Source organism: Akebia trifoliata, chromosome 9, assembly GCF_017979445.1.
Source record: "Akebia trifoliata isolate Shusen 1 chromosome 9, ASM1797944v1, whole genome shotgun sequence".
Lineage (NCBI taxonomy): Eukaryota > Viridiplantae > Streptophyta > Magnoliopsida > Ranunculales > Lardizabalaceae > Akebia > Akebia trifoliata.
Window position 1 is genome coordinate 2663103 of NC_141383.1, and position 16457 is coordinate 2679559.

General features: G+C 33.2%; 1 protein-coding gene, 2 long non-coding RNA genes and 1 pseudogene across 3 annotated transcripts; 1 reads left to right on the forward strand and 3 right to left on the reverse strand.

Moving 5' to 3' along the window:
- Positions 1–2263: 2263 nt before the first annotated feature.
- Positions 2264–3785, forward strand: LOC147394065 (transcription factor DIVARICATA pseudogene; annotated as a pseudogene).
- Positions 3786–7979: 4194 nt separating this feature from the next.
- On the reverse strand, positions 7980–8637 carry LOC147394066 (MLP-like protein 31). Its single transcript, XM_086454545.1, has 2 exons — positions 8532–8637; positions 7980–8290 (listed from the first exon to the last, which is right to left on the reverse strand). The coding sequence occupies exons 1-2, from the start codon at positions 8635–8637 to the stop codon at positions 7980–7982; spliced, it is 417 nt and encodes a 138-aa protein (XP_086310671.1).
- Positions 8638–10325: 1688 nt separating this feature from the next.
- LOC147394067 (uncharacterized) lies at positions 10326–11319 on the reverse strand. Its single transcript, XR_015181748.1, has 3 exons — positions 11243–11319; positions 10840–10970; positions 10326–10457 (listed from the first exon to the last, which is right to left on the reverse strand). It is a non-coding gene; the product is annotated as an uncharacterized LOC147394067 (long non-coding RNA).
- Positions 11320–15048: 3729 nt separating this feature from the next.
- LOC147394068 (uncharacterized) lies at positions 15049–16020 on the reverse strand. The gene is made up of 3 exons (XR_015181883.1): positions 15923–16020; positions 15596–15707; positions 15049–15404 (listed from the first exon to the last, which is right to left on the reverse strand). It is a non-coding gene; the product is annotated as an uncharacterized LOC147394068 (long non-coding RNA).
- Between the last annotated feature and the right edge of the window lie 437 nt (positions 16021–16457).

The following is a 16457-nucleotide window of genomic DNA, read 5'->3' on the forward strand; positions in this document are numbered from 1 at the left end:
GATAGGCATAGACGAAGATGATTAATCAGTGATCACTAACAATCTATAGTAGTCGAACGTTCTGACACATCGAAAAGAGACCCATTGCTTACGGTCATGTCAAATGGTCAGCCTAAGTTGGATAAATGGTCAATCAAGCGTGGTTAGTGCAGCGACCAATCACAAAATCAGGAACTAAAAGCTAAAGAAGAATTGTAACATCATATTTCAATTGGGAGCAATCCAGTCGTGAATCCCAACTCTCTAATTCCAATACTCCACCATTGTGTATTATGTATCTGTTGTCTTATTTTAATATATAAAATGAAATCCATGTTTAATGTTTCCATTTAATCAATTAGATTTGTATAAAAAAAGAATGTTATAGTGAGTAATGATGATTGATGTAATGTGAGTTTTAAAATGTTTAGTTGCTCATCCCTGGCTATATGTACCAGTTAATTGTATTTTTTTCTTTAAAACTTTACATATTTTAAAATGATTCAGTATGTTTATTCGTTTATGTTAAGAGAGGTTATTGGTAGAAATTGTTTTCTTCCTTACTGGGTAACCATTGTTACTTACCCTTTCCTTCTTCATTTTTTAGTCTCAGATTCAGAACTTAGTGAGGCAGATGTAGAACATGAGTGAGAATCATCTGGTGGGTCAGATAGACAGCTAGAGTCCGTCACTTGGTAAGTATTGGGGTTATACCCCCTAGTGGTATCGATTTGTCTAAAAGTATTATAGATTTTGTTCTGAGAGTTAGGACTTTTGTTAGAGTGAGAAATTTTTATATAATCCTGTGTATTAATTCTTTCTTCTGCACTATGATCTATAGTACGTTATTAGATGTATATAGGCTTCCGTTAGTATTATTTTTGTATGTATAATTGCAGGATTGTATGTCGTTTATCAGGTGTAGGTTGAACGCTTTGGAATGCTAACATAAACGGAGAAGACTATGCCGAAATTTCGAGGTGCCACCTAGTACCTCGAGATCTGACATGGGAATTTGTGTTAGCATTTGGCGAGGCGCCACAAGTTGAGACCTTTCTTGCATGATCTGACTAATATATTTTGCCATGAATTAAGGTATGGTACATGTATATTCTATTTTCTTGATTTTTTTTTTTAAATTTACTCATGCTGAATTTTTTTTTTAAACATGATTCGATAACACAGGGTTGTAGAGGAAAAAATTCTGTGAACTTTGAAAAACAGATTTCAGAAAAATGTTATTCGTTGCCGTTGAATTTAATGTAAAATTTGGGAGTTCCGTGGAAGTTAGTTAGCTGTCCATTTTCAGAACATCGAATCAAGGCCCCCCCCCCCCCCCCCCCCAAATAAAAAATTGATTTTTTTTTAATAAGAGTTTGTCCATGAAATCTAGAGAGCGGTGTTGTTGGATTGCCAATGTGGTAATCCATTTGAGCTCAAGGACCCTTAGTAAGAGTTAAAATTTTACGGTATTGTTGTTGTTTTTTTTTTTTTCAATTCATAGTTTTACGGATCTTTTAATAGAAAATTTTCTTGATATCTTTTGTTTAACTTGATTCTGACATTCCAAGTATTTGACTAAATTTGTAATATTGTAATTACTCATAAATAACGTGTTTCTCAGATATCTTTTGTTTGGGGACATATCTTCAAGAGTTGCTCACATGCTTTCTTAGCATGAGGTAACATCTACCAATTATAGTAAAGGTGGAATGTCTCCTTTTCCATATTCGGAACCTTTTAGAATAAGATTCTGCAATATCACAGGCATCCACATCTGTAGTTTGCAGTGATTAGATTTTCCATGATTTCATCTGTAAGAAATTGCAGCCAGATAATGCGTTCCCTTTTGTTGTGGTTTTGTTGCTCTAGGTTCCAACAATGGTGTTTAATAGTAAAGTTAAATCTTTTGAGTTTGGATTAAAAGTCAAATCTTTTAATACTAATACTCTTCTCTATCCCTTTGTTAGAACACTGGTGTTATGTGATCTATAATCACGGAAATGACCATTAAACAGTGTTCACATTTGAGCTCAATTCAGTTTGTGTAAGCGTATTTGTGTCTGAAAATTTTGATTAACAAACACATGCCTCTTCGCAGAGAATTTCAATCACTTATCTATTTGCTGCACTATGTAAGATTTGCCTCAAGAATGATGATGTCGTCAATTCAGAGATATCCTTGTTGAGAAAGTATCAGTTCTAGTGGTATGTGCTTGGATAATTACTTCTATTTATATATAAATATGACAAAGATCTCATTATGCTATCTAGCTTCCCATTGTTTATCTGTTCACAACTTTATCAATATTTTACAGATCTCATTATGCTATCTAGCCCTCAAACTTGAATTGAATGAGTTTGGTTTCTGGCAAATTGATCATGAATTGAACTTGTCACATCTTGGCTATTTGTTTTTCAACTTCGTTCAATGTTGATTATGGTTGTTACCATCACATTCTATGAGGTCATGAATTCCAATTGAATGCCAACATGGATATCCTTATAAACAAACTCGAATTCATTATACACAATAAGGACACCCCCAATCGATGGCATATGGTGGCGGCCATGATCCTAACAAAGACAGTGTTCGATGTGATTAAACAATATCAAGAATTAGAAGAAGACATAATCGATATTGAAGCAGGACGAATCCCAATTCCTGGGTACACCACCTCTTCTTTTAATAATCTTCTATCTTCCTGAATTTTACCATCTGTTAGTGTTGAAATTATTTTATGTTAGATTTTCAAAAAAATTTGATTCTTGAAACCCATTGAGTGTCAATTATGTTAGTTTTTCTATACCATTAAGATCAAAATCTAAAACCAATCAAATTTGAATTTGTCCTTATAGTTGTTTCACACAATGGACTTGATTTCACCAAGTTTATCTAATAAAACATCCAACTTGTTAGTGTTGAAATTTTTTATGTTAGATTGTTGAAAAGTTTGATTCTTGAAATCCAGTGAGTGTCACTGTTAGTTATGTTAGTTTTTCTATACAATTGAGATCAAAATCTAAAATCAATCATAATTTGGATTAGTCCTTATAGTTGATTCGTCCAGTGGACCTGATTTCACCAAGTTTATGTAATAAAATATTGAACTTGTTAGTGTTCAATTTGTCAATTATAAATTACTCTATGACCCATTGTTCTTTTTCTTTTCGTGTAGTACTATTAGTTTAAGATGATCGATTTTTTTGCTTAATTGGTGATATGGGTCTTTTGGATGATTAATTGCAGGTTATTTCTTTGGGTTTTAAGAAATATGGTAAAGGGGATTGTAGAAATATATCTAGGAATTTCGTGACGACTAGGACCTCGACTCAAGTGGCCAGCCATGCTCAAAAGTATTTTATCAGAAAACTTATAGGAGGGAAAGGTAAGAGGAGGCCTAGCATACATGATATCACAACTGTTAATCTCACAAACACTGCAACTCCTTCACCTGATGATGATTACATTCTCTCGATCAATTTTCCATGTTTTTGAGGAAGCCTTATCATGGGGACTTACCCAAAGCACAGTTTGATTGGAACATATCTTATGATAGAGCGTCTATGGTTTTCAATGCGACACATAGGAACTTGTTTGTACCAAACCCTTATGACATAAAAAATGAGGTCACTTTACCTTGAAGGATGCAACTATTTTGTTTTCGATTTAACGAGACACGATACAGTTCAAATACGGGTAATTCATGGTTAAATAACATTCTATAACATATTTTGATGGCTTGATGTTTTGACATATAGTCTGTTTGAAGTCTTTCATATTCTGGATATTGTTGATAGATACATGGTGAGTTGGCATGAGGAAGAATATTGCATGGGAACTCACCTTCGGAGCTCATTGAATGATTCACTGAGACCATTGGGAGACCTCCCGAGCTTCCCAAGTGGATAATCTTCGGTGCTGTGGTTGGAATGCAAGGTGGAATAAAATCTGTACACCGTGTTTTTAAGCAATTATTTGACGTAATGTCATTTGTAAGTGCCCAATTGCTTCAATTAGAGCTTGTTTAGTAATGGAATTTCAATGTATAACATGAATTTTGAGTTTAATTTAATTTGGAGCTTGTTTTATGATTTTTATTCTGTTTTTTATATTTTTCTAATTTTTTTATTACTATTACATTTTTTGTGGTTGGTAAATTAAAGGATTGCCCTATTGTTTGTTAGACCTCCATATTCGACGGCCATATTCTATGGTTTTTTTTGTTTTTTTTAAGCTCATTCTCCAATAATTTGATAGTTTAGGGCTGTCAAAAAAAAAAAAAAAAATTCTACAAGAACATATTTGATGGGATGGTCCATCAAATTTCTCAAAATTTGATGGGCTACGACTGTCAAATATGGGTTTTTTTCACATAGTGGTAGTCTGTAATTATAAAATATATAGAAGTGATAATATTACAAAAGTACTTTTAATACTCTCTTTTTGAGTGGTATAAGATGGAATTGTACCCACGAAGCCACAATTATATTGCAAAATTGTCGACCATAAGATCTAGGTCCCACCCCAATAGGAGTCAGAAAAAAAATTATGTGAATTTAGATTCATCGTGAAACGAGCAAGACGACAAATATTTTATGTGCATACATTTTGAGTATGTCGACAAACACCAAATTGGTGGGTGTGTAACATTATTTACACTCTAGAGGCCTAAAAAGAAGGGTACAAGAGTAATTGTTGCTCCAAAGTCTGAAATCTACCACAAAGGTCTGAAAGCGATGTCAACTTCGGTGCATGGTGGTGTTTTACACCTATGTGCAATCGGGAAAAAAAAATGAATGTAGTGAGTGAACAACTCCAAATATTAAAAACAAATTATCATTAAATATTAATTAGTAATTAATCATTGGGGCTGAAAGGAAACATACAACATTCTCAAGGTGATAACTAATGCATATTGATGAAGACGTGAGATTTGGAAGATCTTTCATAGTAGATTTATTAAGATCTAATATCTTCATCGAAGTGCGCCCAAGATGATTAATTAACATAAACGTTTCTTTTTAAAAAAACATGGAATAGGAGTGTCAACTATGAGCATGTTACGTAATTCACCCTAATGTAGAAAGTTTAGTTTTATTTTCTACATTAGCATCTCAGCATTGTGTTTCCTTGCTCACAAAATTAGTAATTGAGAATTACATATAAATTCAAAGTCAATGAAAAATTGACTTACAAGATTAGGGTGTTGTTTATAATATTAGGAACAAAATACTTCACATGTAGTTTCTAGAACTATTGAAAGAGATTAAACCTGATTAATCAGTACCAATAGAATATAATAAAACATGTGTGCTTAATCCTCTTATAGGCTTCATTATGTCTCAATCAATTTTAATTATTGGGAATGTGAAATGCCTTACTAACACATTTGTAGGCACCAAAATTTTGAGAAGGCTTTTACAAATTTTATAAATAAAAATGAAGTCCCTAAAATTATAAATGGGCTTCGCATCCAAATTGAGTCCATTAATTGGGAACATGCCTCCTACAAATTTTTGGATTTTGAGTTTTCACAGATAAAGCTCATGATCCAATAGTTCCAAGTGATCCATATTAAATATTAGGCCTTACATTCAAATAAATGAGTTTAAGCCCACCAATAATTCATAGAATCTCTAAAATTGGATTTAGACAAGTTTAGCTTTTAAAAAAGCCAATTAAATCTCTTTAAGTTAATGTATAATTGGAAAGCTAAATTATCTTTAAGTCTAGAAATATCAAAATCTCTCTCATTGAAAGAGGGGGGAGGATTATTTTCTCTTAGAAGATAAAAGTTCTCTTCTAGAGAAGAAGAAGCTCTCAAGCCCTCCTTAAGAGATAAAGTAAAACTCTTCAAGTGAGACTCGGACTACAATTCAAAAGAAGATCAAGGTCAAAAGTCCTTTAGAAGCCAAGAAATCCTTCTCAATTGATAAAAGACGAAACATGGATAGAATAAAATCTATATAAATCTCTACAAAAGATCAAACTCAAAAGTCCTTCTTTAGAATCCAAGACATCCTTCTCAGCCAATAAAGCACGAAGTTTGAAAAGAAGAAATCTACACAAACCTATATAGAAAATCAAGCTCAAAAGCAATTCTCCAAAAGTCAAGAAAATTTTCTTAGCCAATAAAACGTGAAGTCCGGAGAGAAGAAAATCCACATAAACCTAAGAAAATCAATCACAAAAATATATAATAAACATAAAATTTCATACAATAATAACTAATCTTTCCATAAAAAATCATTAGTTCATCCATACAAATCATTAATATATGTCCTAACTCCTAAAATAATTCATAATAATTATTATATAAATACACACACACATATATATATATATATATATATAGGATGGCGTTATTACGACTCCGATTACGACTCACATTGTGACACACCGTTTGTCTTATATGGGCAAAAATGTTTGGAATGGGCTGATTTTTTGTGAGGATGATCTCTGTGATGAAGGGATCATCTGGCAAAAAATCATCCCATTCCAAAACTTCTAACCCCATCAAAATTGATTTACAAAAATTGGACGGTCTAAAATTTTTCAACTTGTAAACATGGAGCTTGAAGTTTCATAATGAGCTGATTTTTGGCAAGGATGATCTCCTCACCATAGAGATCATCCTCACAAAAAATCAACCCATTCCAAACATTTTTGCCCATATAAGACAAAACGGTGTGTCGCAATGTGAGTCGTAATGTGAGTCTACGGAACCGACCCATATAGATATATATATATATATATATATATATATATATATATATATATATATATATATATATATATATATATATATATGCATAGGAGTTGGTTCTTGGTTTGGATTGGTTCTAAACAAGCTTGATCCAAGAGTCGAATCAAATTGATTGGTTCTCCATTTTCGTAACCCAGAACTGAACCGCAACTTGTTCCAAACTGAACCAAACCACCACAAAGCTATCGGTTTGGTTTGATTCTTGGTTTGAACCGGATGAAATTGCACCCCTAGTGACACTTGGTGCTTTTGGCCTTTTGGTACTTCAAAGTTATTACCACATTTAGGGTTTAACATTAAAAGAGGAGGCCCTGATAATGGGCTATCTAGCGGCCTAAGAAGAGGGAGCACCTTGCCCATTAACTCCAAAAGAAGGGTATAAAAATGAAAGTCACCACAAAGTAGATCAGCAGAAAGGTTGAATAGAAAGGGACACTACTTGAAAATATGGGTAAATTCGATGGACCTTGATTTCAAATTTATCCATTTTTTCACAAAGTGTTTAAAAGGGTCGCATTGAATTAACCTCTTTTTCAATGTAGCGAGTGGTCTCAAACTTTTCTAATTAAACTAAAATGTTATAGATCACAGAAACGTAAATGTTTTCTCGTGAGGTGTGGAAGAACTAAGGACATTGGCTACTTGTCTGCTTGGTCTAGCGATTTTCCTAGACACCAAAGCGAACCACTGCACGAGATCCGGGACTGAAAGTGCCCACTAAGCTGAGTTCATAAGCAAGCGTAAGCTACATATCCTGGAGCTAGTGGGGCCAAGGTCCTCGTACGAATTTCTTCTATAAGAACATCCAATTTCTTTGGAATCCCTAGAAATATACCCCCATCTCAATTATATGTTTGATGCCTCTTCATACCAGGAGTTTCCTATTAACTACATCGTTTTATTTTTATTTATTTATTATTATTTTTTAAAGCAAACAAGGAAATATTATAAAATAAAATAATTTACATTGCAAAGGGGGCGTACCACCCTTGAATACATAACCTGAATCCCAGAGATCCCTATTAAATTTCAAACACAAGTTTCATTTATGGAAGGGCATCACCACAACATCACCACCATAGAGAAGAACACAATATACAACCACTCCATCTAGGAGCACGAAAGCTCCTACATATTAAGCTAACACAAACATAGATTAATTATATATGAAAGCTCCACTTCTTTTATTGCAAAACCAACATCGCCATTGTCATTGGTTGCAACTTATTTTTATTCCTTGACAACATGAGTGCCGATGCCCTTGCAGACCTTAGCGAACAAATCCATATAGTGATGTGGAGTTGGGACCTTGTCATGTACATTATCAAATTCCACAGCCCACCCAACAATGCACTCATCACCCTTTGGAGTCACATGAATTTCAACATTGAAACAATCGTAATGATTCTTGACATCTCCTTCCATGACACTTAAAACAATTGACCTTTTTTCATCATCAATGGATGTGGTCTTCTCCTTGACAAACCAAAGTTCATCTCCCGTGATCAAATAACCAAAGCCAAGCCATAGAAGTTTAAAATCTAATAAAAATCATGAAAGAACTTGACACGTCAACTTTTACATATAATACACCAATCCTTCAAAATTAAATGGTTGTTTCCATATAATTTAGAAATTATGAAATGTCTTTAATACCCTTACACAAATTTAGAAATTCCATCGTCTGTCCGCGATTAAAATCACTTTCGTTCATCAAATATGTCTTCCCCATTTGATTTCACAGCAGCGGCAACTGATCTCCTCAACGACGACCACCATCACAGCACCGATTAACCGATTGACGACGACAACGACAACGTTCAAGCGAAACCCAACATTTATGGTTGAACCCAACCCCAATCAAGACAACGACAAAAATCGACGCCATTGACGACCCCGTTTGCTATCGACGCCATTGACGTCGACAATTCGACGTCAGATCGAAATCAATCCCTCTTTTTACCCCTTTTTCCAATCGGAACCCCTTTTTCCAATCTCTGTGAGCTCTCTCTCTCTCTCTCTAATCGATTTCAATTTTTGTGAATAATTCTTGTCGAAATTGCATATTGAATAGAAAATTTTCTGTTAGGGTTCTAATTTGTTAGTAGATTTTTATTAAAATAACAAAAATAGAAATAATTTCTATAGATTTTTGCACCAAAAGGGCATGTATATTGATTTAAATTTGTGTGAATGATTCTTGATGAAATTGCGTATTAAAGGTTGGATTAACAGAAATTTTTCTGTTAGGGTTCTAATTTCTTGGTAGATTTTTATTTAAAAATAAAATAATAGAAATTAATAGAAATTTTATTTGTTCAAAATTATTGTTAAGATGAATATGAGATTCTAATATCATTGTTGTGTTTTGGTAATCCGATCCAACCTTGGATTTGTGGGGATTCGTTGCTCCACAAAATACTTGAAGCCACAATGATTAGTTTGTATCTTCAATTGTCGTCCAAGTAGATAAGGTCTCCATTTTGTTATAGCATGTATTATTACAAGCATCTCTTTCTTGTAATTAGATAGTACCAAATGTTGTCTAGATAATGCCTTACTCTTGAATGCAAAGGGCTGTTCATTTTGGATCAAAATAGCCTCTATTAATTTGCTAGATGCATTGCAATTAAGAAATCAAGTAAGGCCAGGAAACGTGTAGAGGTCATCACACCATTGGAAGGCGTTTTTCTTTAGAAGCGTTGTAAGTTGGGCATTTATGGAACCATTTTTACAAGTTTTCGATAATAACCAGTTAGGCTGAGGAAACAATGTAGCCCTTTGATGGTGATCAACCTAGCCCATTGGATCATGTTTGCAATCTTTTGTGGATCAACAACAACTCCATCCTGTGATATGAGATGGCCTAGGTATTCTATCTTGGTTTGGCTGCATATGCATTTAGAAAGCTTCACTTATAACTTGTGGTCATGATGTATTTCTAATGTAGCTTGAACATCACAAGCACGAGTTTAATATAGCCCCTTTGGGCTGGTTTAGTTGATCACCCACTATGTGAAAAAGGCCCATATTTGACGGACCTTCCCATCAAATATGCCCGTCAAATATTCTCTTGTAGAATTTTTTTTTTGACGGCCCTAGACTATCAAATTATTGGAGAATGGGCTTAAAAAAAATAAAAACAAAAATCCATATAATATGACCGTCGAATTTGGAGGTTTAACAAACAATAGCACGTTCCTCTAATTCACCAATCACAATGAACGAAATTATAATAAAAAAATCAGAAAAATAAAAAACAAAAGAAAAATCATAGAACAAAAATATGACGGGCATCCATATTGACCATAAAAATCAAAAGCAAAACAAAAATAAAAAATTGAGTAGGCCCATAATTATTCAGGAAATAAACTAACACAATAACAAAGATTGCAAGTTTTGAATATCTATTTTGTTAGTTAAAACCATGGATTAAATTGATGAGTTTACAATTACAAGATCACAATATAAGTGATCTAATTAGAATACAAAATTGAAGCTCACTTTCGTCGCCCGCATCAGATAACGTCGTAGGCTTTGGGCAAGATTACCCATCCTCTCCTTCATGGCCAAAGAAAATCCGATACCAAAACTTCCGATTTAGTAAGAGGCATAGAATCTGTCTTCTCTAAAAGATGGAAAGATCCTTACATGTACACTCTTCTGGTGGGCTTTCATGTATGCCTCTGTAACCAAGAGTGAGAGCTTCTGCATGAATAACAAAGGATTTCATTAAAATTAAAAATCAAAATTAGGTTGTCTAGAAAATGAAGTTCAATAGTTGCACATAAAACATGATTATATATATGTCATCCAAGTGCAAATGTTTTAGAAAAATAACTAAATCCTACAGTATAACTAAATTTCTATACTTCATTTCCATGTATCATTCGTGAACAAGACAAAAAACCGTGATTGAAAGCCATGATTAGAATTGGTTTGGAAGTGTTTTAACTTGTCCGATACATGAAGAGGTCTCGGTGAGTACTACGAAGATACGAAAACCCAAGTTTTAAAATCATGCCAACTAAATCATTGAACTTATCATAATACACATGGATGTACAAATAACAAAACTATGGAAGATTACCTGTAATCATTTGCCAAGCTTTTCCTTATCAATAGAATCAAAGATACAAAATACATTCCCATTATTTCAGATAGAAAAAGTACAACATTGGTAGAGGACCCACTCCCAACCCTAGAAACTGCAAAGAAGAACTGCATACAAAAAAAAAAAACCGCATATAAACAATAATTGTGAGGTAAAACATAGAACAATCAAATTCACGGGAACAAACTCTTTTAAAATTCCTTTCAAGTAACTTTTCAAAAATAAATTTTGCCCCGTGATTCTTCTTTCTACTATTTCAAATTGGATGAATGAGCCTTCTTTAAAAAATGGAGTAAAAGGGGGTATTGTATCTTAAGAAAACTCTTCTAATTCACATAAATAAATAAAATCAATGAAGCAGCAGAAAAACCATGTCTACCTTCATTAGATTTGTTAAGAAGCCCCAGATAGAGATCACGAACAACATCCCAATGAATAACACAGAGATATACTGCATAACAAGAAAAAGTATAAAGAAAAAGAAAAAAGGATACTTAATAATATAAAAAAAAATACACCTCCTTGATAACAACACTTATGCAGGTTGACACAAGTATCATCTTTCTCCATTCCAAAGTTCTACACAAATGAGAGTCTAAGCTCATATCTTATGTCAATAGAACATAAATTCCAGAGTAACCAGGTGGAACACTACCTAGCCATGCTAAAGAATTGGATTTCATTCTAGTTTACCATTGAACTACAGAATATAAATTTTTGAAACCGATTAGTATTAATTACAGAATTTATTAAGATCAATACCTCACAGCTTTCATCACATTCAATAACAGCATATCTTTGAGCAAGAGCACTAATATCATTCCTTATGTTGTCTGCACCATGTGTTGCATCATTCATCTCTTCTTTCAGTTGTTCAATTTGTTTGTTGTAGTCCTCCAGCGATGAGCAAATTGCCTCCTAAAAGAGCATTGAAGAAATTCAACATTTAAATTAATATATATATTGAAAGATAAATAATATTGAGAGTTGGACCCCTAGCAACTGAAAAAGGGACTGTTAGTAAATAGCAATTATTCTAAAAATATTTTATTTTGATAAAAAGTACTGAAAATACCATTTTCTAGAAAAATCTATTTCGATCAACATTACTGCAAAAATGCTTTCTTACTTCTTCTCTGGGCCTAAAACACAGATTGGAAAGAGTGAGAAGCAGGGAAGGCTGGGAGTAAAAGGCACTCCTATCAAAGAAGAAGAATTTATCATATAAATTCAGAATATATATGTATTATAGTACTACACTTTATCATGTATGACACTTTGTACAGGGTATAAACAATGCGATAACAGTTTAATCCATGTTCCTAGAGTGAAGAAAGAACAGAACTATAATTTTAAATTTAGTGGCAGACATGTTTAAATGGATTTTTTCCCCATATTTACTGGGGATTGGACCACCTAAGATTAATTCTTCTTATCAGTGACAAACCCATTGCATAGGGAGGGTGCAATCACCTATAACTTTAAAATGAGTCTTGTTGGAGTAATATTATAATTGACATCGATTCTCACATTGCTGATGTGTAGGTGCACACATAGCCATAGATGCTTTTCACTCATATATCAATGAAAAGCATCTGTGGTTCCATACATACATCCATGTCAGCAATGTGGGAATCGATGTCAATTTTAATGTTACTTCAGCATTTTCCTTCCAAAATTGTTCTATGTTAGTCAAAGTTTTTTCCTTTTATTTCTTTATGTTGATAAGTAGTGCAAGCATTTTAAAAATAAAGTAGTTGTACTCCTTTAGAATTAACTCAAAACATGAATCAGATTTGAGACAATTCATCGTAGTTCATGAATGACAATAGAGGGCAGATGTCCATAGTTCAAGAATAACAAAAAGGCCATTGTGATGCTGAAAATACCTTAATTCCAACAGTTGAGCCTATGAGAGGGTTACAAAATGCAGTAGAGGCATGTTCATGAGAACGATAACAACATAACATGTTTTAGCAAAAGCTTCAAAAGGCTTAGTTAGTCTCAAAGGATTTACCACCATTGTTGGGTATATGAACATGTATTAGTCAAGTGTTCTTGCAATGTCACCAATAATATTTTTCATTAATATGATATGTTACCAATTGTTTAAATACAAAAACATACCTTTTGATGGCCTATTATAAGAAGTTGTTGGCAGTTGTTGAAACATTCCAAAACATAAAAAATATTTTGAAACATTATGATGCATTTGAAGTTTCACAATGTTTCATTCTGGTATGTCAACATTTCGGAATGTTCCACCAAAACATTCTGAAGTTGAACAAAACTTTGAACAATGGATAAGCATAAACCAGATAATCTTATGTGCAAATGCAGCTTTTGGAGTTGATATTCTACACACCATTGTTTACATACCAATCAATTTAAAAGAAGAATTTGAGAAGACAACACTAAGCAACGATAAGGATGATTGTGAAATGTTTAAGTAACATTAGGATGTAATGTCTACAAAAAACAATAGATACATTGAATTAACCCTCAAACCAAGCAACAAAAGAATTATTAGAGCACAACAAAGTTTAGAAAGTGGATAATAAATGCAATGAAACATATGATAAATACCAACTGTAATCTTCCAAAATAAATGCTTTTGATTCCAGAAGTAGGGAAACTAACTAGTGGCATTAAGGTATTATGAAATAGATTAACTATACTACAATTAGATTAAATTCAAGATTGCCTCATAAGTGGGAAAAAATGTGTTGGGAATGTGGCTGTGGTAGCAAAGTTGGAAGGGGATTGGGTGGTAAAGGATCAAAATAGGTCTCATTAATAAGATCTATTAAAGCACTACATTCAATCAAGACCAAAACAAATGCATAAATAACTTTCTACATAGTAGAGTCTCTAAACATATGTAAACAACATTCAATTCCATGCCCTTGAATCCAAAATTTCTCATTATAATCAACATAAGAGAAACCATTTAACTTATTTAGAGTTTTTGAGGTTTGAGTAAAAATCCTCCTAAGGACTTTTTGGTAAGAACAAACATACCTTTCGAGGCATGAGTGTCTTGGGAATAACTCTGCAGAGAGATGAGAACATGACAAAAATCAGTTGTGATTAAGAACAACAAAACTAAAAACCCAATAAGTTTTGTTAATTTGATTTGAGAATTTGTGGACAAAAAGACGATCACCCAATATCATAGCAAGTTATCGACCACCATCATGAACAGCCTGTGAAACCAAACCCATCAAACCCATACTCCCTCATACTCCATAGGCCAAATCAATGTTCCTTGACAACAGAAAAGGATCAGTTTTAGTGAAAGACATGCATTTACATTAATCCAGAGATTTAGAAGAAAAAAACCCATTAATCTAGAGAAAGCATCACAGAGACCATATATTCAATGAAAATACAGGTATACTAAGGTCACAAAGATGCCACTTTTGTCATCTAAGCACATGTTACACACATAAGTAGGACAAATGAACACCGGCTAGTTAAATCAAGGTTGCTTGAAATCAGCCAACCCTGCTATGGAAACCTGAACAAGTCAACTTGGAAATGGATGAAGAGTCATTTCCCAATTTAAATATTTTATGAATATAATGAAACTAATATACAGAAATGAATGTAAGGAGGAAAGCATGTACTGTAATTTAGTTCAATACTCATAAAAATGACAATAACTAATAATAAATAAAGAGTACAAATACATAAATGCATACAACTTACAGATAAAAAAATGTATTATGATCTGATAAATATTACAATAACCAATTCTGACATTATACTAATAGCCAATTGCTATCAAGTAAAAAAATGACAAAATGCCTTGTAATTGATATCAATTGAAAAGGTCTGAACTTCAAAATTGAAAGTTAACAATCAAAACTCCAAAATTCAGGGCAAAATTTTCGAAAGCCATTTCGACAATTTAATGACCCATTCAACTTGTCCAAATCATGTTCCAGCAAAATAAGACTCGGGAAATTTTCAACAATTCTTTTCAAAATAAAAGCTGAGATATAACCATATGAGAAGCTCCCAAAAAAAAAATAGGGTTTTCATTTAGGGACTTTGAAATTGGGATGAAGAAAAGGGTCTCTATGTGCATTATGGATATGTAAATGGGTCTCTATGTGCATGTATGTGCGGTTTTTTTCTCGACTTAAAAAAAAAAAAAAAAACTGATGGTAACAATAGGGTATTACTTCTCAGTGGGCTCACCTAATAGATCTCTGATTCCAACACTAGAGCTGCTCACATAATTAGAACCATCAAATTAATTGAATTATTTACTGACAGATATTAGCAAAATAGGGATTCATCAACAACATCAAAGAATTATCCCAAAAATTTGGGATCAAGATCAATGTCAGGAGACAGCAAATTTTATATGGGGCTCACCTTGACCGAAACATACCTCCAAAGTGAAATTTTAAACCTTGAACATCAACCTCAAATTGTAAAACAAGAGATCTGATTTATTCGGTCCAATTGACTTGAGTCAGATAATTGAGCCCAACGAACTTTGTGCATGATGAGTTTTTCATGTTCACATTCTGCATTCGTACTTCAATATATGAGCGAGATAGAGATCAAAAGTAGTAAACACATTTGGAGAAATTATCCCATCCGGAAAATATTGAGTTTATTTCCATAAATTCAAAGTACAGAGTATTTTTAGAAATCCTTAGAAAAATAAAAATAAAAAGTGGTGAGAAATTACCAAATGAGTAAATTGTGATCATACCTTCAACTTAAAATTATAGAATTAGTGTATTTTGTTCTCTTTTTCCTCCTTGCCCTCCTCAGAATCCGTTCAGCTTCTCCTTTTACTTCCTCGGACAAATCGTTTCCCATTCCTTAACCAAGAATAGATATAGAATTAGTAAAGTGGTTGCAGATCATAGAAGGTTTAAATAATTGCTGCTTTTCACCAATTTAAGGAAAATATTGCATATCCAAGTGAATCATCCTTGTAACTTTAGGGATACTTTGTGGTTCTCAAGATAGAAAAGACATAGATGACATTAACAACAAATATTAAATCCAAAAGTCTAAATTTTCATTTAAATACCTGTTTCCTTTTCTTCAAGTAAGCAGAGAAAACCTCCATCAATCTCTTCATCTGATTCGATGATTACTCTCCATTCCCTATCCTGCACCACCAATGTTAGTGTACATGCAAACTTACAAAAGTTGTACAGATGGTATTTTATGTCTTACTCCATAGCATTCCAAAATATATGAAAATATAGAAACCCTAACAACAAAAAGTGAAATCGATCAAACAGAAATGCGAACAAGATTGGAAACTCACCGGCCGACAACATAAATCACAGCCATTGTAACGAACATAGAGAGCATGAGAGCAGAAACTCGGGATCGGATAACCAAACCATTTAATCGGTTATTCGATCCCCTCATTCACATCTTGATCGATCGAAAATGCTTCAATTTTTAGAGCTAGATCTACTAATATCTAGAGTTGGAAAGAAGTTCTGGAAAAACAAATCTGATAACTAGTGTTCGAAAGAAGTTCTCAATTGAGATCGTCGATCAAATAGAGTGGGAGATGAGATCTATCAAGGGAGACAGATCGATCAAAGAGA

Coding starts and splice junctions, on each gene's coding strand:
- LOC147394066 (XM_086454545.1), bottom strand. CDS start 8,637: ATGGCGTCGATTTTTGTCGTTGTCTTGATTGGGGTTGGGTTCAACCAT. Junction 8,291..8,531: donor TCAATCGGTTAATCGGTGCT/GTGATGGTGGTC, acceptor GATTTTTATTAG/ATTTTAAACTTCTATGGCTT.